This window comes from Notamacropus eugenii, chromosome 1 (assembly GCF_028372415.1).
Source record: "Notamacropus eugenii isolate mMacEug1 chromosome 1, mMacEug1.pri_v2, whole genome shotgun sequence".
Classification (NCBI taxonomy): domain Eukaryota; kingdom Metazoa; phylum Chordata; class Mammalia; order Diprotodontia; family Macropodidae; genus Notamacropus; species Notamacropus eugenii.
In genome coordinates, this window is record NC_092872.1 from 750,975,629 (window position 1) to 750,999,813 (window position 24,185).

The 24,185-nt window shown below is 48.7% G+C and overlaps 1 protein-coding gene across 2 annotated transcripts in view; it reads left to right on the forward strand.

Moving 5' to 3' along the window:
- Nucleotides 1–3,143: 3,143 nt before the first annotated feature.
- LPIN1 (lipin 1) overlaps nt 3,144–24,185 on the forward strand; it is an 86,513-nt gene continuing 65,471 nt past the window's right edge. Inside the window, exon 1 of one of the 2 annotated variants that reach the window (XM_072641693.1) lies at nt 3,144–3,456. In XM_072641693.1, coding sequence (XP_072497794.1) covers nt 3,391–3,456 — 66 coding nt within the window. In that variant the 5' untranslated portion in view covers nt 3,144–3,390. Of the gene's footprint in view, nt 3,457–20,219; nt 20,345–24,185 lie in introns of those variants that run through there. The other variant, XM_072641771.1, reaches the window with a different exon arrangement.

Consider the following 24,185-nt stretch of genomic DNA (forward strand, 5'->3'; position numbering starts at 1 on the left):
GACTGAGAGCAGCAGCTACCAGCTGGTCCAGTGGACAGAGAGCTAGTTTTGGAGTGGGCCTGGATTTAAATCCTGGCACTGCTGTTTCCTGCCTGGGTGATCTCAGGCCTCAGTTTCCTCCTCTGTAAAATGAAGGGAGTGAACTAGATAACTTTGGAGGTCAGCTCTAACACAGGATACCATGATCCAATCTGCAACTGACCCTCCATCAATCAGGGTCAATCAGCACCCATGCATGAAGCATCTCCTCTGGGCCAGGGATTGAGGATACAAAGACAAGGACAGAATTCTCTGCCCTTGAGGAGATTTGTCTATATCTCTATCCATAGCACTAGTGTCTGGGACGCTCAGCAGACTTTATGTGGATGGATTGAGTCCACCTGTGACCTTGTGGTCTCCATCAAGACTCCAAAACACTGTCCAAAGATGGAGGAAAGAGAGGTAAAGCAGATCTTTTCCTCGATAGGTCCTTGGGAGCTTCTTCCTTTTAGCCTTTCTTATCCCTAGGACCTAGCATGGTGCTTGGCACACAGTAGGGGCTTAATAGATACTTATTGGCTGATTGATGGCTTTATTGCTAGTTAGGAAGTTTGACTCTCTTGACTGACGCCATTTTGACTTTACACAACTGGGGTCTCCAGGCCTTCCCTGGGTGCTAGTGTGCTGAAAATGGACTCGGAACATGGACTGTGCCTTAAGAAATAGGGGTACAAGCATTGCAGGCTGGGGTGTTCTAGCACATTCTAGCATGAGGTGAAGGCCGGATGCACAGTGGATGTGAGAGCTCTCCACTGCCCTCCCTTCCCATGGGGGCTACTCCCTTGGTTCTCTCTCTCTCTCTCTCTCTCTCTCTCTCTCTCTCTCTCTCTCTTTCCCTCTCCCTCTCTCGGACCATGGCAGCTTGCTCTGGCCTATATTAAGTACCTTAATACATGTCTATTCTTGTGGCTAAAACATTTTCTTTTCCTGCTGCTTCTCAGTCAACAGTATTTTTGGTTGTGCGGGTGGGTGACTTTCATCTGCCCTTCCCTGGTGTTTTTAATCCTTCATTTGTTTGGCTAGGTGCCCGTACAGACATTCTAATCCCTCCTCTGGCATAACAGAATGTTTTTCTGTCCTCACTTGGGACACAGACACTACCAATGTGGCCTAGGGCAGGTCCTGTGATGTGGGGTGGTGAGCACTCCATGGGCTCAGAGGATCCCCAAGAGCAGGCTGGGTGCCCCCTCACTCATTGTGTGGGCATAATACCATTGTTGGTTTAAGGACCTCAAACACCAGTTAGTCCCACACCCTCCTTTTACAGATTAGAAAACCCAAGCCCGGGCAAGTTGAATGATCTGCCCAAGATCACATAGGTGGTGGGTGCCAGGGGTGGAATTTGAACCCACCCAGGTCCTCTGATTCCAAAGAACTTTCCATTGGAGTATGGACCTTTCTTCATGTACAGATTGAATTAGAACTCACATATTACTATGTCCATGTATTGCTTTCACATTGGCTTATCCCCCAACCCTGGCCCCTCAAATCTCTGAATGGCAGGGCTCTGGGAGAGTGGAAATATCTCTCTGCCTCGGTTTCTTTATCTGTAAAGAGAAGATTATAACACAGTTCCTGCCTCATAGGGTTGTTGGGAGAATTAACTAAATGCCATGGACAAATGGAGCATTGATAAACACGCACTGCATATCAGTGCTGGCTACTTGTTGTTTAGGCCACGGGAGCTTGGAATGTCCCCTCTCAAGCAGTAGTTCAGCTGGGTGGGGAATTAGCATTTCATGATTCTCCTGCCTCCTCCCCATCTTACTGTGGTTGGCAGATGGATTCTTATTTTATAGACGAGACAATGGGAATAATGATGGCACCTCCCCCCCAGGGTGGTTGTGAGATTAAAAGGAAGATAATGGTAAAACTCTTTGCAAGTCCTAGAGCATTGTAGAAATGCCATTACTACTACTACTATCGCTGTTACTACTACTATTATCCCTACCACCACCACTACTACCGCTACTACTACTACCACTACTATTACTACTACTACTGAAGAAATTGAGGGCAGAGGAGGTCCAGTGACTTGCCCAGTCATATGGGCAGTAACCTTCAGAACTGGGATTTGAACCCAAGTCCTCTGACCTCAGACCCTTTAAACATCAGGCAGTGCTAGAGCTGGAAGAGCCCTGAGAAGGCACTGAGTGCGGCTGTCTCTTCTTGCAGGTAGGAAGGCAGCTGGGTGGCCCAGGGGATAGAGCACCAGCTCTGGAGTTGAGGCCCTTGGTTCAAATCTAGTCTCAGATGCTTATCAACTGTGTGACCCTGGATAAGTTAACCCTGTTTGCCTCAGTTTCCTCATCTGTAAAATGATCTGGAGAAGTAAATGGCAACCCATTCCAGTATCTCTGCCAAGAAAACCCCAAGTGGGGTTATGGAAAGTTGGATGTAACTGAAATGAATTGATAACAACAGTAGGTAGAGTTCTGAGCCTGGAGTCAGGAAGACCTGAATTCAAATTCAGTCACATGGTACTAGCTCTGTGACCCTGGGCAAATCACTTAACCTCTCTTTGCCTCAGTTTACCCAATGGTAAATTGGGAATAATAAAGCACCTACCTCTCAGGGTTATTGTGAGGATCAAATTATTAGATAATTATTGTATTATAATATTTGTGCTTAGCATAGTGCCTAGAACATAGTAAGCCCTTAATAAATGCTTGTTCAATGGCCCAAAATGAAGTGATCCAGGACCAGGACTGCTTCTTCCTCCGCAAACTAAGAGGTCTTAACCTTTTTTGCTGTCATGGACCCCATGGGTGTATCATCTGGGCAAGCCTCTGGATTTTTCTCAGAAGAATTTTTCTACATGAATGAAATCAAAAGCAGAAGATTACAAAGTAAATCCCAGTATTCATGATTCACAGCCTAATTCCAGTGTACTGAAGTAGTTTCTGTGAGAAGGCCCCCAGACAAAGGGCCCTGCCCACTCCCATCTCCTCCTCTGAGCAGGCTCTGCATCCCACTTCCCAGCCCCTCCCCCTCATCCTCTCTAGCCTTTCCAACCTCCTCATCTGGTCCCCACTGGAGCTTTGATGTCACAATCCTGCCAGGCAATAATGCAGCATTTTCCTAGAGTCTCTCTAAAGGGAAAGAAAGGACCAAAGGAAAATGGGGAAGGGGTAAAATGGGATGAGTAAGAATTGGCAGAATAAGGGGAGAAGAAAGGAAGGGAAGGAGAGGGAGCCATGCCTATCCTAGTGCCAGCTGCTCTTCGGTAGGCCACCATGCTGGTCAGGGCAGACAATGCGAGAGCAAAGACCTCATCGGGTGCAGGAGAGTCCTTGGCGCTGCCATTGACGGCTAAGGTTGTGGGACAAACGGGACCGAGCACCTTCCACCATGTTGGGCAGCATGTACACGGGCCACAGGGCATGGGGCACACGAGGCTTTCTTCAGAGAAAAAAGGTAAAAGACAGCAAAGAGGGGCCCTGCCTTTTGAGGATGGTTTCAGTCAGTCAATTGACAAACATCTATGATGTGCCTTCTGTCTGCCAGGTACTTTGTCGGGCACCGGGTGCCCCTTGGGCCCATCATCATATCTCTTGTGCTCGGGGAACAGAACTCAGATTAAAGGCAATGGAAAGGGTCTGGGGTGACAGGGCAGCCAGCAGGGTAGCCAGAGTCCTGACCCTCTGGACAACTTCAATGGCCTTTCCCTTTATGGGCCTCAGTTTCATCCTCTGTAAAATGAAGGAACAGGGAGAGATCTCTCATTCTGGTAGAACATTAGCTTCTGGAGGACAGGGACTTTTTCTCTGTCTCTGTTTTCTCAGTGCTGAGACCAGTGATATGCACATAGTAGGTTCTAATAAATGTTGAACTGGAATAGGGCATTTTTCTTTTCTTTTCTTTTTTTTTTTTTTTTTTAATTTTTTTATTTTTTTAATGTTTAACAATCACTGTAGGGCATTTTTCAGTTCCAGCATTCTATGTTCTAGGTTCTTCCTAAAGTCCATCCTAGTTCTGATGTTCTCTGTCCTGGGTTCTATGCTCCATTCTAGCTGTCACTCTCTGTTCTAGGATCCCTCAACCCTGGTATTCCCTGTACCATGTTCAAGGGCCCTCCATGTTCTGACATCTGTGATGAGGGGACTCCCACACCCATTCTTTGCTGGGTCACTGAATTCTCCTGAAGCCTGGGCCATGTCCCCTTCCGTCTAAAGCAGGACATCTTCACTGCAAGTCTACAGGGAGGGGCAGGTCTGTCAACTGAGATGATCAGAATGATATCTTCATTTTTATTGACCCCTAACAGAAGTGTAGTTTCCCATGTAGAAGGAATTCAAAGCAGCCATAATATTGCCCACTGGCCTCTACACATCTAAAGAAGTTGAGGCCTGCAGTCAGGTCTTCATTCATCCAGGGAGACATATATTTGATTGACCATTGAACTTTTCAGATGCTACCTGAAATTACACCTCATCCATGGCCACCAATTTGAGCTGCTCCTGAGACTGGATCTGCAGAGACCCTCATGGGGAAGTGCTTGGTTTCACCATTTCAGTTCAATTCAACTGAACCCAATCTAAGAGAATCTAAAACAGCACAACATAATGTAATCCAATCCAGTAATACACTAAGGTTTTATTAAATATTAGCTGTATTTAGAATTCAGTGCTTGAGGACTAGGCTAAATGGAATGGATAATTCAGAAGGGGATCCCCGCTCTTACGGAGTGGGCCATATTGTGGAGGAGATGGCCCCAACACGGATAGAAAACAAGGAGGGACATAAATGCATTAGAGAAATGCAAAACACATTATGTGGGGTCCCCAAGGCTCTGTCTTGGGTCCCCTTCTCTCCTCCCTTTGCATTCTCTCTTGATACATTCATGGATTCAGTGACCATTTCTGTGCAGATAATGCCCCAATTCTCTCTCTCTCTGTCTCTCTCTTTCTTTCTGTCTGTCTCTCTCTCTCCTCCTTCTCTTTCCCTCTCCCTTTCTCCCCCTCTCCCTTTTCTTCTCTCAGCTCTTACTATCTAACATCAATATATCCATTAGTTTCTCTCTACCTGTCACTGATATTTCTAACCATAGCTATCCATTTATATTTCTATCTACAGCTATCTATGTATCTATCCATTCATCTATTCATATTTTTGTATCTCTATGTCTCTTTTTCTCTCTCCATTTGTCTCTATATCTCAAGTGTCTGTGTTCCAAGCTCCAAACCTGATTATCAGCTATTATCAGCTGGGTGGCTCCACTGGGGTTCTCCAATGGTCCCTTAATTTCAGTATGTCTAATATGGCCATGCTGTCCCTAAGCTTCCTTTTTTTCTCTTTAGGGCATCGCTGGCCTTAGTTGCTCAGATACATATCCTTAATGTTAGCATCTTTTTCTTGTATGCTGTCTACCTCCATGTAGTTGGCTGCTTGGCGTTGTCTGTCCAGCTTTGTGACCCCTCTCCTGTCCAGCCCCCTTGTCCCCACATGCCTGGCAACCACTTTGGGGCAGGCTCTCGTCTCTTCTCACCTGGACTGTTCTCCCCACACTCTTCATTCTCCATGTGACTCCTAAAATATGCATCCTTATGGCCTGAGACTGACCATGTCATTTCCTCACTTGGAATGCTTCCATGATTCCCTAATGCCTCTTGGTTAAAGGGTGACATTCCTCTGTTTGGATGTCCATCACCATCTGACCCCCATCTACCTTTTCAGGCTGACCTGGCATTGTTTCCCCTAGACAACTTTGATTTCTAGCCAGACTGCTCAGCTTGTTATTCCTGAGCTCCACCACCCCTCTCTCTCTCCTCTTTGTCTTTGTACTATCTGTGTCCAGTACCTGGACTGCCCTCCTAAAATCCTCAGCTTGTTTCAGGACTCAGTACAGAGGCTCCCTCCTCCAGGAAGCTTTCTCTGATTGCCTCAGTTGTCTGGCTCTACCTTTTGGTGGGCAGAGGTGGGAGCTCTTTGTGTCAGTGATTCATTGATTTAAGAGACTCCTAACTCCATTCTAACTTGAGGTATTAGAGAGTTGCCTGGGACCCTGAGAGGTTCCATGACTTTGGAAGTCACACAGCTCAGATGGTTAGAGACAAGACCTGAACCCAGCTCTTCGTGCCTCAGAGACTGGTCTCTTTTTATTTACTCCATCTTGCATAGATGGATTTGCTAATGTGTGCACATTGGATCCTCCTGGTAGAATATAAACTTCTTGAGGCAATGGCTGTTTTCTTTTCATCAAAGGACTGGCAGCTGAGGTGTCTCTGAAAGGGACAAACTGTCATTCCTTGCTGAAAGACAACAATCAGTGTTTGTTCCCAACTTTACTTTTATGTAAGCCAGAAAAAAGCAAGGCCTGGATTTGGATTTGTATGTTCAATAATTGATTGTTAAGAATTTCTTAGAGGAACGAGCATGCAGCTACCAGGGGTAATTTATGCCAGTGGCCTTGTGGGTGGCCCCTGGTAGACATGAGCCAGATTGTTTGTTCTGTTCATGGAGGGAAGATCTTGATCCCACCACCAGAACTGGTCTTCCTTGGTGGATCATTTCTGGAGGTGAGTCTTTTCTACATTTTTGTCCCTTTTACAAAATGAGATGGGTCGATTTAAAATCTCTATTTAAAAACGGTCCCCACTGGCAGTTGGGGCTGAGCTCTCCATCAAATGACCAACGAACAATAAAGCTAGCGTCTGCGAACTACAAGCTGAAGGCCTTGGGGACCCTGAGAACTAGAGAGCAAAGGTGGGGCTTCTGGATCAGGCTGGCTTGGCTGTACTAGATGTCTCCTCCCTCCACTCCTCTGGTCCAGGATGTGGCAAAGGATGGGCTTGAATTAACATGGAAGAAGACAGCTTAGTGCACTGGAACACACTCTTCGCCATAATAAGACTGGCAACCACAACCTTGTCCCCTCTAGGCCTTCTTTGTCCCAGTTCACAGTGTGAAGTTAGGGTAGGGTTTGGGTGAACTGACCTCCAACATCCTTTCCTGGCCTCATATCTGAGCAGTCTACAGGTCACTTATGATTTGCTAATTGCCAGATCTAGAAGTCTGAGTTCAGCCCTCATCTTTCTGGGACCTTTGAAGCATGTGAAATCATTGACCAAACCTTCCTCCAGAGCTTGGTCTAAACTTCCCTGAATATGATGAAAATCTCTTGGGTTATGGGAATCACAGAATGTCAAAGCTCGGAGACTTAGAACGCAGTGTGTTGGACCTGGAAGAGAACTTTATATACAAGTTAAGAGCATAGAACATAGAATGTTAGAGTTGGGAGAGAAGAAAGTGTCAGTTGAAAGGAATGCTAAAATACAAAACATAGAATGTGGAAAGTGGGACCTAGGATGAAACCAAACCAAATCATCACATCCCCATTTCTGAACACTTTGGCCTAATTCCATACCTCCACCTTCTCACTTACCTTCATCCTCTCCCCTTAATGTCTACAGATGCTCTTCACTTGATCTGTCCACCGCAACTCACTGCCACCCCAAATCCCTCTGTCTTTTGGGCCAAAGTCCTTAAGAAGACCATCTCCCATCTATATCTGCATGTCCTACCATCGCTCTTTCTTTTTAATGCTCTTAAATCTGACTTTTGACTTCTTCATTCAGCTGATGCCTCCAAAGTCACTGAGGGTCCCTTAGTTGCCAGGTCCAATGGTCTTTTCTCGATGCTCATTCTTCTTGACCTCTCGGCAGCCTTGGACACTGGGGATCCCTTTCTCTTCCTGGATTCTTGAGAGGTTTTGGGGCTTCCCTTCTGGTTCTTCTCCTACATCTCTTTCAGCTCCTTCTCCGTCTCCTTGGCTGAGTCTTCATTTAGGTCCCCTCGGCTTCCATGGGAAATATCCTCCAAAGGCTGTGCCCCAGCCTCTTTTCTCCCTTTTTACTCTATTTGTTGATCTCCCCATCTCCCCTATATTTAACTCTAATGCCTATGCTAATTCTGTCTCTCCAACCCAAACCCCTCTGCTGACATCTCCAGCTACCTAGTAGATATCTCAGACCGCTGGGTTCCGGGGGCAATTCACTGTCTTTCTCCACAAACCCTTTGCTCTTCCTTTCTTCTAGATTATAGTGGAGAGCTGCCCCCTCCTCCAGGCCTCCAGGCTTGCAACCTCAGGCCATCCTTAACTTCTCACTCTCTCTCCCCTCCTAGATCCAATTTTTGGTAGAAGCCTATGGATTCTGTCCCTACCCTGCCACAAGCTCCTGTCCCCTTATCCTTGGACTATTTCAAGAGGTTTCTGCTTCTTCTCCCTGTCTCGTTTTTCCCTATTCCCCAGAGGGAAAGTGACTTGCTCAGGGTCACACAGGGAATAGAAAAGATCAGGACTTGAACCCAGGTCCTCTGACCACAAGTCAGTTCCTCTTCACTAATAATAATGAGAATATATAGCTAACATTTATAAAGTGCTTACTATGTTCTACCATTAATATCTCATTTGATCCCCAAGAGTCCTAGATGCATTTTGCAGATGAGCAAACTGAGGCAAACAGAGTGAAGTGACTTGCCCAGGGTCACATAGCTCGAAAGTGTCTGAAGCCAGATTTGAATTCAGGTCTGTCTGACTCCAGACCCAGTGCTTCATCTACTGTGGCACCACTCTGTCTGCTATAGTTCTCAGGATAGGTTTGGGGGAGGTGTCTATGTGGGGAATGAGGTGAGTTAAAGGGGACGTTATTCACTTTTCCCAAGGTTTCTCTTCTTTATCTTTGGACTTTTCTAAAGTGACACTCTGCTGGCCCCTTATCTGCTCAGGAAACTTAATGGCTCCTATTATCACTAAGATAAAATGCAAACTGCTTTGCCCAGCCTTGAAAAGTACCCTCACAGCCTGGCTGCCGTCTCTCTTTCTAGATTCACTTCACATGACTCCCCTTTAATCTGTATTCTAGGCTACTTAACCTATTTGTTGTTCACTAAAGTTTCTTCCATCTCCCACTTCCATGCCTTTGCCTAGGCTGTACCCCATGTCTATAGAATTCTTTCCCTCCCTCCCTCGCCTCTGCCTCTAGGAATCCTTAGCAGTCTTCAAGGATCAGCTGAGGTGACAATTTCTATAGTAGACCTTCTCTGATTACCCCTGCTAGTTAAAGCTCTATCCTTCCTCAAATTAACTCGAATTTATTCATCAGAAAATACAAATAGATTGTAATCTCTTTGAGGGTTTGTTTTGTCTTTGCATGTCTAGGGCCTAAGCCTAGGGCCAGTCCTCCCAGAAGCTCAGCCAGTTCATTAGCAATTTCAAAACAACTCCAACTAAAACCATGTGGGAGGAGGTCAGAAACACTGGTGCAGTCACAGCTATAAAATGGGCATGACCATAGGCCTGCCAGGGAGCTCTGAGGAGCTGGTATCAAGAATGAGACTGTAGGCATTGGCGGGTATGAGCCATGCTTGGTAGTGCCAGGCTTTGCCCGCTGACCCGAAGCTTCTCCTCCCAAAGCCTGGCACCCCATGGCCTCCATCTAGCAAAGACTGAGGCCTTCCAAATGAGCGTGTTCTGTTCCCTTTCCCTGCATCTCCAGTCCCTTTCTCCTGTTGCCTTGTGTGGGAGGAAGAGTCAGGCCTTCCTCCCTGGTCTGTGGCTGACCTTTCCTCCCATGACCAAGTCTGCTCTCTAGTCACCAGGGCTTAGAGCCTTCTTTGTCTCTCTTTCCCTCCCACTATCACCTCTTTCATGCAATCCCTCCTCACCTTTAACCTGGACAATTGTAATGGCCCACAAGCTGGCCTCAGGACTCTTAACCCATCTCCTCTTAGAGGGGTCTCTAGAGGACATGAAATCCAGCCATTTAATCTTCTGGAAGAGCAAAGGGAGGCTGAGATCAGTTAAGTGGTTTGTCTGGAACTGCGAAGCTAGTTAAGTGTCTGAATCAGGATTTGAACTCAGGACTCCCTCACTGTCAATGGAGTAGGTCGTGTCAGCTGCTGCAGTGATAATCATAAAACAGGGCTGAGTCTGTTATTTGAAAAGCAATTTTCCTATTTCTTTTTGTTTAGTTTTGTGAGTAAATATGAGGATTTATATGAGTTTATCTTCTATCTTGCTACCTGACTGAAGACAGTTAAGGCCCTAGGGTTTTCTAGATAAAATATTGTGTTATTGCAAAAGAAAAAGAAAGTCTGTGGAGCAAAGCCTAGAACAGCCTAGCGCAGTGTGTACCTGTTGATGCCCATGTCGCTGTGAAGGAGGCTGGCCTAGTGCCATGCTCATTTTACAGCTGTGACTACCTGAGGACAGCAGAGTCCACTTTAGAAAGCTTCCCTGGCTCCCCATTGCCATCTGGTCCTGCCTTCTTCCAGCTGCAAAGCCCTCTTTTCAAGGTCTTCCTCAAGCGTGGAGAGGTTGAGGAGAAAGTCCTAGTTGCTTAGCCTGGCATTCAAGGCTGGCCCCAGTGCAGCCTCCAACTTTTTCTCACTGTCTCCCTCTCATGCACTGATCCCTGTCCAGATTGGGCTCTTGGGCAGGTTCTGGAGGACATCCTCGGCTTTCTGGCGTGAGGCCTTTGCTTGTGTTGTCCCACCTGCCCCAGAGTCCCCCAGCCCTGGGACGACAACTCCCCCCATGAGGGAAGCTTCCCCTGATTGCTCAGTCTTAAAGTGACCCTGGCCTCCCCAGGCTACATCTCTGTCCTGCAGTTTTCCTAGTCTGCTTTGGATTAAAGCTGTGTACCAGAGTATCCCTGGATCCTTCTTGGATGGCATTGGTGGCCCTGGCCAACACCAGGAGAGCATGAGGTCCGTCTGGCTGGCTAACAGCTACCTTGATGGTCATCAGTGTCAGCTGTCCGAAGGCCAGACTGGCTGAGCTTGGGGGTGGCTGCGAGGGGTCAAAGCCACCTCTGAAGGTCACTGCCCAAGTTATCAGCAGCTTGTGATCTGTCTCAGTGAAGGAAAAGCCCATGCTGACTGGGAGAAGAGTCCTTCAGTTATGGAAATAGATGTTTTTGGGAGGCAGTGTGGACTAATGGATAGAGTGGTGAACTTGGAGTTGAGAAAACCAGGTTACAAATCCTGCCTCAGACACGACCTGCCTGCCTCAGTTCCCTCATCTGTAAAAATGGGGAAAATCATAGCACATAACCCCTAGGGTAAGAGACTGAATAGCTATGTGACTCTGGGTAAGTTCTAGGACCAAAGATCACAGAATGAGAGCTGGAAGGAGACAGATAGTGGAGGTCAGCAGGTCCAACCTTTTCCTTTTACAAATGGGGAAGCTGAGGCTGAGAGAGGCCTCATTAGTGTCAGAGGGGGATCTGGCCCATCTCTGAAAGGTCTGTCTCCAGTCCCTCAGACTTCCCATAACTTAGGCCTATGACGTCTTCTCAGTAAAGACAGCAGGATCTCCTTCTGCTTGGTTTGATTCTTTGAGGGCATCATTCTCTTATCAGGATGAGAACAAGGTTCCCCTATGACAGGTGACCCTGGGCCCTGAGGCTTCTTCTCCTGTTGATACCATTTCAGCCTGGAGGCCAGTATTCTGGCTGGCAGAGTATATAGGGGGATGTAAGTGTGAGTCTGGAAAGGTAATGGGAGTAGCTAACCTTGATCTAGCACTTTATGGTTTGCAAAGCATTTTTATGCATATTTCTTCCTCACAACTACACTATGAGATAGGTGATGTTGTTGTCCCCGTTCCACAGGTAAGGAAACTGAGGCAGGTGGAGGTTAAGTGAATTGCCCAAGGACACACAGCTAGTAAGTATCTGAGGCTGGATCTGAACTCAGGTCTTCTTGACTCCAAATCCTGGTCTATCCATTGTGCCTTCTAGCTACATTAGGAACATCGCACAAAAGATTTCCTATCTGATCCTGGAGGAGTTTATTGATTAGGGAAGGACATGGAGGGGGCCCGGTGTTGTCATTGTCCTCCTTTTATACATGACATGACCACAATTCACATGTACTTACAGGCCTCTAAATATGATTTGTAAAGTTTATTTTTGAACTGGATGAGGGATCTCTTTTGCCCAGGGAGACTTTCTCTACCAATAATTACAGCTTTATTGACTTGGAGAGCTGGGGGGTGGGGCTGAGATGGTGAGTGACTTTGACAGGGTCACACAGCTAGTGTGTATCACAGGTAGAATGTGAATCTAGATCAGTAATCAGTAAATACTTATTAAGCTCCTACTGTGTGCTCCAAACTGTGCTAAGTGAAGGACAAAATAAAAGGCAGCCCTTGCCTTCATGGACTTTACACACTAAAGAAGGAAAGAGTGCATTCTGAGGGGGGAGGGGATGGGAGGGGTCCCAAGGTACACAGTACGTGGGAGCTGAAGAGAGGGCTGGCCCTGCAGAGGCGGCTGTCTCCAGCTCTCCAGCCAGTGCACAGGCTCCCAATGGGCTGCATGGGAGCAGCCAGGCTGATGCCACCTCCCAGAATGGTCTCCGGAGGCCACAACAACATCCAGTCCAAAGGGACATGGCCTCTCCCTGCTTCTCCATACACAAATTCTCTAAAGGAGGCATCAGGGTGTAGTGGAGAGAGCCCTGGGTTTGGGGGGATAGGCCTTGGCCTCTGATCCCACCTGAGCATCTGTGCTGGACCCTCCCTCTGGCCTTTAGTTTACTCAGTCAGACAGTCAGACAAGGAGGGTTGAACTCACTGATCTCCAGGTTCCCTCACAGCACTGACCTTCCAAGTTCTAACAATGTCTGTAGCTAGAATTTATACTGTGCTCTGTGGGCAGCAAAGAGCATGATCCTCACAACATCCTTGTTATCCTCCTTTTACAGATGAGGAAACTGAGGCAGAGGGGAATTTGACTTGACCAGGGTCCCACAGCTAGTAAGTGGCTGAGGCTGAACTCAGATCTTTCTGACTCCAGGTCCAGCACTCTGTGCATTTGTGACACCACCTTGGTACCCTACTATGCACTCAGAACAATAATTATTACCTCCAATGTCAGCCTCCAGCACCATTGTACACAGCAGGCCCTTAATAAATGCTCGAGACTTTACAAAGTGATGTCCTCATCATAAGACTATGAGATAGCAAAATTTTATATACTCTTATACCCATTTACATTGGAGAATATGGAAGGATTTTAATGCATCCCTACTCCAAACTTAGGGTTCTAAGGTCATTCCACTTCTGACATTCTAGGTTTCATGTTCTAAGGTGCTTAGCACAGTGCCTGGAACACATTAAACACTTAATAAATGCTTATTCCCTTCCTGCTTCCTTCCTTCTCTGTTCCAAAGCTTTTCCCACCTCAGACATTCTCTGTTCTGTGTTCTAAGACCTTTCCCAACTCTGACACTTTTGGCTGATTCTGCCATTTTCTATTCTAAGGTTCTTTCAAGTTCCAATATTCCTGGAGCCTCAGGATCAGGGCCTTTCAGGAAATGTCGCTCTGCTTGGCAGCCCCAAATTTCCATTCACTGTACTGCCCGGGAGTAAGTGATGTTGGTGGCCCTATATGCCCCAAGGCCCTTCCAGGTGGGGCCCTCAGTAGGGATCAGTTTGGCTGAATCACAGGAGCAACCACTGAAGGAAACTGTTCTCCCGCTTTGGCAGGTCTTTGAAATATTGCTTCAGGCCCCTGCCTAAGTGTTTACGTGGTGATGAGGCCTGTGTGTGCTTGCCTGACGAGACATCCCGGTCCATGACAGGCTCCCAGAGCAGGCCTGACTTCCTGAGTTCCACACCTGACTGGTCAGCGCTTCCTCACTGGGGCCAACATCACATCTCATTGTAATGCCAATGATGTGCCACCTTTGCTGCTTGGTTGGTTTTCTGAGCCTGGCAGGTTGTTGTAGCAAGAGCCCTGAATTTGGAGTTGGGTCAAATTTTGACCTCGTAGGTGACTTGCTGGGTACGCTTGGGCTAGTTTCCTCCTTTTTCTGGGCCCCAATTTCATTTGAAAAATAACAACAAAGGTAGTAGGTAGCCCATATCTAGCACTCTGTATATGTTAATGCACCTGATCCTTATAACATCCCTGTGACACAGATGCTATTATCCCTAGTTTGCAGGTAAGGAAACTGAGGCACACACAGTGTGACCTGCCTGGGATTCCTAAGTGTCTGAGGCAGGATTGGAAGCCAGGTCTTGATGACGTCAAGCCCTGCACTCTACTGTGCCAACCAGCTGCCTCTGGGCACAAATGAACCAGTCACCAACCAAAAAAAAGCATTTATTAGACTCCTACTAGGTTCCAGGCACCTTGTTAGGCCTTAAAAAAATCAAACAGACCTTGCTCTTGAGGAGTTTAGAATCTCTTCAGGACAGACAATGGGTAGAGCGTGCAATTTATTTTGCATAAATGTGCTACATATATGCATAAATACTGCCAAGGGGATATAAAATGAAGATGTGGTAAGTTTGGGAGGGAGGGCATGAATACTGGTAGAATCAGGCAAGAAGCTGCCAGGGTTCCCCTTGGACTGAGCTGTGAAGGAAGCAAGACATTCTAAGAGTGTAGAGTGAGGATGGAAAGTATAGCAGGAAGAGGGTACAGTCATTGCAAAAGCATGGAGGAGGGAAAGGAATAAACATACATTGAGCACCAGACACTTTAAAAATATGATCTCTTTCATCCTCATAACTCCCCTGGGAGGGAGGTGCTTTTATAACCCCCATTTTGCAGAGGAGGAAACTCAGGAGAACTGAGGTTTATGATTTGCTCCAGGTTACACAGCTAGTTAGGGTCTGAGGCAGGATTTGAACTCAGGGCTTCCTCATTCCAGACTTGGCGGCAAGAGACACTGTCTTCTGTGACTGGATATCAGAGCGTGTGCAGGGAGTGTGATGGATGAGACCGGGAAGGAAGTTTGAGCCAGATTATAAAGGACTTTAATTAAATACCAAGCAAAGAATGCAAAAGGAGACCCCGGGAGTGTTGAACACTCAGCTCTGTGATTTCAGAAACCACTGGGGCAGCAGAGCGAAGCATGGCTCGGGATCTGAGCAGGACCTTTGTGTCGGGGGTCTTTCTGGGGTGGAGGAATTATGTTTACTGTGCCATCTCTCTCATCTTAAAGTTCACCATGCACTTTCCTGGTTGCATCCCTGGGAGAAGCCATTGTGCCCATTTTACAGAAATGAGGTGAATGGCCCAAGGTTGCCTGGTAACCAGTGTAGCCAATAACCTACTGCCTGTCATGTGGTGGGCATCTCGTTGGGTTACGGTTGTATATGAAGAATGAGAACCCTTCAGGTTGGAAGGGACCTCCTCAGCTACCGCGTCTATCTTGCGCCCCCAAGGATCTCCACTCCAACCCTCTGCCAGGAGCGGGGATCTACTGCCTGCTGGTGCAGCCCATTGCCCCGGGGCTGAGCTCTCCTTCTCAGGAAGCTGTTCTGGATAAACCTGCCTGTTGGTAGCTTCCTCCCTATATGCCTGATCCCAGGTTCCACTGAAGCAGCAGCTGGGCAAACGCAGAGTGGGTGAGAGATAATTCATTTTCTGAATATTTTCTTTGATCCCTAGTGCCCAGAGGAAATATAGAAATCAGCTGCTAGATGACATCATGGGCCTGTGTGGGCTAGCAGACAAGCTCACCCACCGTCCCTATTACACTAGGACCTCTGTCCCTTTCTTGGGATTTTCCTGCATGAGGCTCCTCCCCAGAAGAGACCTTGGAGGCTGTTCAGTCCAACTCTCCTTGAAAAGGGTTCTCTGCTACAATAATACCTAGTTTCTGCTTGAACTCCTCTAGTGGGGGGAGCTCACTATCTGGCCAAGCAGCCCATTTTCCTGATCTTCAGCAGGTCCACAATGGGCCCCTCTCTGACTTTAGACCATCCCTTGGCTCTGTAGAGGCAAGCCAAACAAGGGGAAATCCTTTTCCTGCATCACTTGACGGATGCAGAACATTTCTTCAGACAGTCTTCCAGGCTTGGAATGATCCACTTCCTCTTCATAACACTGGTTTTCTTCAAAGCACCTCCTACAGGAAGCCTTCCAGGATTATCCTAGTTCTTAATGATGCTCTCTCTCCTCTTGTCTAAATCTCTCTCCCCCAACCCCACCTACCTGGCCCAACCACCCCAGGAGAATGGAAGCTCCCCAGGGGCAGGGACAATTTCTCTTTTTGACTTTGAATCCCCGGTGCCCCACACACTGCCTGGTACCCAGCAAGTGTTTAACACATACTTATTTAATCAAACTAAAATGGAAACCATACAATGCTCTATACTCTGACCCATCATCCTCATGCCGAGAGTATAAGATCTGCATGGGCAGAGGGACTTCCCACGCTAGGAATACTACACACTGATGAAATCCCAGGTCTCAGTCATCCCTCCCCCAATACTCTAATAACAAGTCAACTTTATTAGAAGACAATGATTACTCATTCTCCAAAACGTCTTGCCTTTAAGCTAAACAAGTTTAGTAACTTAACTTTTGCACCTTTAGGTCCAAACAGAGAAAAGAGGCTTCCACTCCCTCCCTGGTCCTGTCACTTAGCTCCCTGTATGACCTAGGTCAGCCCCTTCTCCTCCCTCGGTCTCAGTTTTCTTCTTGGTAAAAGGAGGGGCTGGCAGTGTCTTCTGTGGGCTCTTCCAGCCACAATTCCAAGGTCTTTCCAATGTCCCTCAGTCAACAAAGATCTGTCCTTGGGGGAGGAGATCAACACCCTCGGAGGGGGAGGCCTTGTGATGGGGAGGAGAAAGCAGCTGAAGACCTTAGTGCTTTGCCTCATTCCTCTGATACCCCATGATAGGACCTGGGCCAGGTCAAGGGCTCTGTCTGGGTCTCAGTTCACTGTCTGAATGACTTTGTCGGGTGTCCCTTTCCTTCTTACTGGGAGGGAGGGAACTCCTGGTGTGGAGGCAAACATCCCGGTCTGGGAACCAGGAGACAGGCCTTCTTCTGCCGCGGGGCTTTGGGGAGCTCGCTTTCCCTCATCCCTAGCTGAGTCCGCTTGGGCATTTGTAAAGTGGGGGTGGGGCGGGGTTGGTCTGGCTGATCTCAGAGGAGTCTCCCCTAAAACCAGCGACCCTGTGTGACTCGGTGAGTCAGGGGCTGGGCTGACGCTGCGTGCCTTCATTTAGATAATAGAGGAGTACAGACAATATCCACGTAAGAAATCTTAAAGAGATTTTAGAGATAATACTAACTTACAGGGACAGAGCATTTGGAAGTGTGCAAGGTACTTTATACTCATGATCCTTTCTGAGCCTGTGAGGGAGGAGAGTATTACTGTGCCCATTTTACAAATGGGGAAGCTGAGACAGAGGAAGGTTAGGGAACTTACCCATGATTACATAGTGAGCAAGTGTCAGAGCTGGGATTTGAACCTTTGAACCAAGGTCTTTGGGACCTCAGCAACCACTCTGCTCTCTATCCATTCACAACACACTTTCAGCTGAAGGAGAAAGAGAATGCGTGCTGGAATGAGAAGCAGGAAACGTGTTCCAATCTCAGTTCTATCAATTACTGCTTACGTCAATGGGTCAATGGAAGTGAGTCACACCCTCAGTTTCCCACCTACAAAATGGGTATAATAATGCCTGGGTTCCTTCCCTCAGTGTTGTTGAGAGGAAACATCCCAGGGTCCTAGATCCCTAGATCCTTTAATCTCTCTGCTCTCTGGGAGGTAGGTGTTTGATACTGGGTACCGTAATAGAATCATACATACCACATCAGAAAAGGGAAGGTGCCTTAGGGTTAGTGTTAGAGATTTAATACAGAAGTCCAGCTCTGGCTAGAACTGGCCTTAGAACACAAAACAGAGAATGTCAGAGCTGGGAGGGACCAGGGGATATTAGCACTGAGAAGGATCTCAGAAGAGACAAAGAAACTGAGACCCACGGAGAGAAACGGACTTGTGTAAGACCACATGGCCACTCGGGTGCCAGCCCAGGCTTTCCACGGAAGGCTTTCTAAGGAGGCATCCAAAGCCTCCTTGCAGCCTTCTGTGCTCCTACAAGTGTGGGTGCTGCCTCCCTTTATCCCCTCTCTTTTCAGCCCCCATTCCTCTCCCTGCTCCATCTCTCCTGTCCTCCTCCCCCTTCCTGCCCAGGACAGTCCCCTCCTCTTCCTCAGCATCCCCAAGAACTAAGCTCATCTACTGAGCCTCTTTCCTCTCCTTCTCACCTCTCTAGCTTTTCCAGTCCCCTTCCCTGTCCTCTCCTTCCCAATTTCCATCCCTCCCCCTCCAATTTCCTCCCCTCTCCATATCCCCTTCCTCTCCCCTCTCTATTTTTTCCAGTCCCCCTCCTTTCCATTTCCATCCCTCCTTTGCCCTCTCCATCCCTCCCCTTCTCTCCATCCCTCTCCCTTTATATTTTCCCCCTCTCCATATCCCTTCTCTCCCTCCCTATTCCTGTGCCCCTCCCTCCCACTTCCATCCATCCCCTTCTCTCTCCACATGCCCTTCCCCTCCCCATCCCTTATCTCCCCTTTCCCTTCATCCTTCCTCCTCTCCTCCCCGGCCTCGGCCTCTCCCAGCCTAGCCCAGGAGAGGTTAGTCTCTCCCGCTGCAGCCCGGGTAGCTGGCCTGCTCCGAGCGCCGCCTTCTGATTGGCTGAGCGGATCACCTCAGCTCTCCTCCTCCAGGGGCTGAGTCATCACTAGTCACCAGGCATGAGCCCAGACCTTTCTGCGGGGCCCTCGGAGGGGGATGTCAGACGGACGCAGCCTCGCATTCGGGGCATCCAGGGACATGTCAGACTTCTTATTCCGACTGGTCACCGCGGAGCCCTGGGAGCCCAGAGAAAAGTTTTCTAGAGCCGGGCCGTAGGACGGCCAAGCCAGAGCTGGCGAAGGGGCGCCCCGAGACCCTCCCCAGCCCAACCCCTAGTTTGACTGGGGAGGAAAAGCAGGTGGACAGGGGACTTGGGACGGGGGAGGGGCAGAGTCGAGACTGGAACCCAGGACTCCCCCAGACCTGGGTTGGGTTCTTTCCCTTCACCAGAATCCCTCCCAACTACATTATAGACTCGGGGCTGGGAGGATTCTCAGGGACCGTTCAACCCAACCCCTCATTTTACAGCAGGGGAAACTGAGGCTTAGGGTGACTTGTGCAGGATTCGAACCCAGGGGCTCCTTCCCCTCTGCGCTTCAGAAAGGAAAGGGAGCCCAGAAATCCCAAAGCCCACCGAGGTTCAGTCCACCTCACTTTGGCCTCCGTAGTGGGTCCTCGAGGACAGGGATGGCCTTCCCCGGCATCTCTGCATCCCCAGCCCCATTCCGGAGCGCCTAAGGTCCGTAGAAAGCTTGGAACCCAGGTCCCCAGTACACGGGCCTCCCTCTTCGGGCCTGTCCGACGTCCACGCGCGACCCACCGGACAGGCAGGACCCACTCCCATATATGTGCATGTGCGTGGGGGTACCTGCACACACAGATACATACACGCGTATTACTGACGTGTCTACACGGGCGTACATTGTAGGCACCCTTATTTATAAATGTGTACACACACGTATACAGTGTATCTAAGTGAAATTCTTAAACCTTTAAAGTTTAAAAGATACAAACCTATTTGATCATTTAAGTTATAAACATAAAGCTAAACTGTATGACAAATAGCACGCTTCACGTAGACATAAAATATGAAACATAAAATATACACATTGTATATGTCTGGGTCTGTGTGTGTGTATATATGTATATGTATATGTATATGTACACACACATACACACACCTACAGTAGGTGTCTTAGTCTCAGCGCGGCGCTAAGCCTTTAAATCTTTATATATGTACACGTGTCTGTATATATGTGTATATCTATCTATCTATCTATCATCTCTCTCTCTCATCTATCTCTCTATCTCTCTATCATCTATCTATCTATCATCTCTCTCTCTCTCTCATCTATCTCTCTATCTCTCTATCATCTCTCTCTCTCTCTCTCTCTCTATCTTCTCTCTCTCTATCATCTCTCTCTCATCTATCTCTCTATCTCTCTATCTTCTCTCTCTCTATCTATCATCTCTCTCTCATCTGTCTCTCTATCTCTCTATCTCTCTATCATCTATCTATCTATCTATCTATCTATCTATCTATCTATCTATCTATCTATCTATCTATCTATCTATCTATCTATCTATCTATCTATCTATCTCATATACACACATACATTATCCATCTCCGACCGCCTAAGTGACATCTTTAAAGCTAAACGTGGTCGTTCCGAAGCCCGTAGACGCCCGCTGTCCACGCCCGTGGCCACGCCGTCGCGCTCCCCCCTGCCGCCTCCCCACGCACATCTGGGCTCCACCTCTGGGCAGGCGGGGCCGAGCCGCGGAATTGACCAGCTTGGTCCGACTCTGTTTGCATACAAAGGCTACACCGCCGGCCCGGGCTGCGGCCTGGGAGGTACGCTTCCTTCTTCCCCGGAAAAGCCTTGGGGGGTCCTGGCGCCCCAACTCGCAGGTATGGCCTTGGCCTTGACTGGGTACGGCCTGGGAGCGGGGGAGGGGCCCGGGGTGCTTGTGTGCGCGTGCAACCGAGGGTGGCAGAGCTGGGGGACAGCGGGGGCACAGCGGGGGCACAGCAGGGGGCCGGCGGAGACGCGAGGAGGAGGATGCGCGTGAGCTGGAGGAGGAGAGGACCGGGGGATGGAGAGATTGAGAACGAGGAGCGGGAGAGAAGACAAAGGCTGGGAGGGAGGAGGGAGGGGTGCCCCAGGAGCTGCTAGCCCCGGGGGGCCCCCGAGAGTTGTCTGACTGTGACTGTCGGGGGTGTCACTGTGATAGTGAGGAGAGTGTGTATGTGTGTGTATGTGTGTGTGGCGGGGGGCACTCCCCTGCAGGGCCTGGACCATTTTTCCTGCCCCACTCTGGGTCAGGCAGAGGGCTGCCCAGGACCAGCTGGGTTCTGTCCCAGCGGCCTTGGAGCCCACTTGTGAGGCGCCCCCTCCTTGTCACTACTACCTCCTTGGCACTTCATCTTTCCTTCCCTAGAGAATGTTTTCCCGGGGCAGGGGAGTGGCTGGGAGCCTCACCTCAGAGCTGAATGGGAGGCTGACTTGGTTTGGGGGGTTTGGATGGGCTTTCCCCTTGGCTGAGAGTTGTCTGCTTTCTAAAGTGACGCTTTGGGAAGGAGAGAGCCTGCCCAGGGCTCCTGGCTCCTGTTTTGGGTAATGAGCTGAGCTCCCCGACTCGTCCTTCCCCGCAGTTGCAGTTCTACTGGCTGGTCAGATCAGAGAGGAGCTTCAGTTCCGTACTGAAGGTGCCTTAGGTATGTCTGTAGTGTAGTCTGGGTCCAGGCAGAATTCATCGGAGAGTCCCAGGGGGTAGACTGGACCTTGGCGATCTGCCCCCATCCCCTCCGAGTCCAGATGGAGGAACAGAAGGGAAGCCAAGGAGAGGAGAGTTCAGGTTGGCTGAGGCGTGGGGAGAGCGTGTACCATTTAATGTCCATTTAATATGAAGTGGGGTTTTGAATGAAAAGCACCCTCCTGTTCTTAGATGGACAGGTGATTTCCTAGTGAGGAAGCTCTCCCCACCAATGTAGATGGGCCCCTTCTCTACCACGGATCATCTTGGCCAGCACAGATAGTGGCGGGGAGCAGGCACATTTAGTTTCTTTCCCGTTTCTATCTTGACTTTAAATCATAAAACATTGGCCCTGTGACTTCATTCCATAAGGGGACAGGACTCAGACCCATGTTTTGCTTTATACAGGGCCTTCTCATTTTTGATGTTAGAATTATTTTAGGTGGTGCAGTGGATAGTGCCGGGCCTTAGGGAAAATGCTACTGCTGACACTTACCTTAGACAAGTCACTTAACCACTGTGTACCACTGTGTACATCTGTGCAATGGGGATAACAATTCCACCTACCTCTGGGGGTTGTTGTCAGCATCAAATGACATGATATTTGTCATGCACCATCTGTGGCACATAGTATTATTGGTATGATTTTATCTGACTGGGAAATTCCAACATGGAACCTTCCTTTGCAGAGGCAGATCACCACCCGTCCAGTAACTCCTTGTTTTGGAGAGGTGCTTGGGCTCAGGGAGTTAGCCTGGCATGACCTGCACGGCTGGTATGTGTCAGAGGGAAAGCTGGAACCCAGGCTTTTCTTGATTATCACTGCGTTTTCTTCTGGTTCTCCTCTCTTGGTGGTATTCAGATGGAAGTGTGTTGCTGGGACACATTGCCATCCTTAGAAATACTTATTACTAATTTAGTTAGCAGTTCAGAAATATTCAGAGTACCTGTTTTAGGGGCCTGTGCTTTTGTGTAATGTGATTCTCTTTCATCTCCTTCCTCTACTGTAAGCCCCATGAGGGTAGAGACCACATGTCCTATCAACCCTCCTCACTGGATGTTCTGAATACTGAGAATGTGATTGCCCTGGGCAAGGGGTAGAGTGGTGATCTGAGAGCCTCTCCTTGGACACACACTGTGTGACCCTAAACAACCTCTGTGCACCCCAGGGAACCTGCACTGGTGGAGGGAGTCTGCTCTCCTGGGAGGGCCCTGTGCCAGTGAAACCACTGCTCTTGTCCCCAGCCCTCTCTGCTCTAATTGGGTGAATTTCTTTGAATCTCTTTTCTCAGAGACAAAGTTCCACCATCAGTGGATTAAACATGGAGCTTAGCGTTAGGAGAGACCTGTGTTATAATTCTGCCACTTTCCAACTGTGTGAACAGGGACAAAGCTTCCGTTTCCTTGCCTGTAAAACTGGGGTAACACATCTCAGATGCCTACCCCATTGGGTTGTTGTGAGGGTAACAAACTGATGCATAGGGAGGGCTTCACCGAATGCTTTTAAGGATTATTTTAGTAGATCACAGAGGAGTAGTTGCATGCCTCAGAAGTGGGTGGTAAGGAGAGGACAGACTGAAGTTACTGAGACATGATGGGGGGGGAGCATGGCAGGAGGATATGATGGAAGGGCTGGGGCTAGGGAGGATTCAGGGTGCTGCCTGCTTGGGGTGGGTGCTGCGGAGGCAGGGTCAAGGCCAGATGGCTTGGAGATGCTGAAGTTTGAGGGCAGGCCTGGGCATAGAGGGCAGGAGGCCCCCTCCAGCTGCTCCAGGACATAAAGGCTACTGTACAAGAGGGAGAGCCTGGGCAGCCATCAGAATCCAAAGTGGACCCGCCACTGATGCATGGCTCCCACTGATGCACGGCTCCCACTGAGGGGTGCCTGCCCTTGCCCTTGACTTGCCCTCAAGCTAATGTGCCTGGCCAGGCTGGGCCAATGTGCCTACAGGAGGCTGCCAGGGAGGCCCCAATATTAGAGGCGAGGGGAACAGTTCTGCTTTCTCTCAGGAAGCTCAGGCTTGTGGTAGAGCCGGTTTGGACCTCAGCTTCCGCCATCACAGCAGGGACATGAGAATGAACATCTGCCCCAAAGGCTTCTGCTCTCCAGACAGAGAAACCAAGGACTTCCTGAGGGGGTTTGGGGAGGTCCCTGAGGCCTGGAAGACCCTCCCTGGAGCCCATCTCCTGCCACTGCTCAGACACTGCCAGCTCTCCTCCTTTCTCTCGAGGTCTTAGATTTTATCTCATGCTTCATATGGACTGGGCTTGGAGCCTGCAGAGACCTGAGGTTCAGATCTCTCTACCATCACTACCACTACTATAGTGGTGGTGGTGGTGGATGTTACAGGATTTTGTTTGCACATCTCTTGTCCAGTGGGTGGCACAGTGGGGAAGAATCTGGACTTGGGGCCAGGAAGACCTGCGTTCCAGTCCTTCCTTAGACACTTAGCAGCTGTATGACCCAGGGCAAGTCACTTACCCTCTCTTACTGTGCCTCAGTTTTTTCATCTCTAAAATGAAGTAATAACAACAGCTACCTCTCAGCGTAGCTTAAGGATCAAATGAGATTCTATCTATTTATCTGTCTGTCTATAATCCATCCATCCATCCTTACATTCATCCATCCATCCATCTGCCCATCCATCTGTCCATCTGTCTATCTATCATCTATTGCCATATCTATACCTATATCTGTCTGTACAGTGCTTTGCAAACCTTAACTATGCAGATGTATGCTATGTGATTTCTCTTGGGTACTTACCATATAATACTGTATCTTAATTCTTTTGGAATCCAGTCCCTTCACTGCACTTTGAGGCTCTTTGAGGGCAGGAGCTGTGTTTTGCCTTTGCCATCTCTGTGGGCTGCCTCCCAGCAAATGACTTTTTGGGGTTGCAGGGGTTCCTGTGGAATCCCCTCCTGGGCTGGAGAGGTTCACAGTGAGATGTGATTTGGCAGTCTGTTTTGATAACTGCCTGCTCAGAACGTTGGCT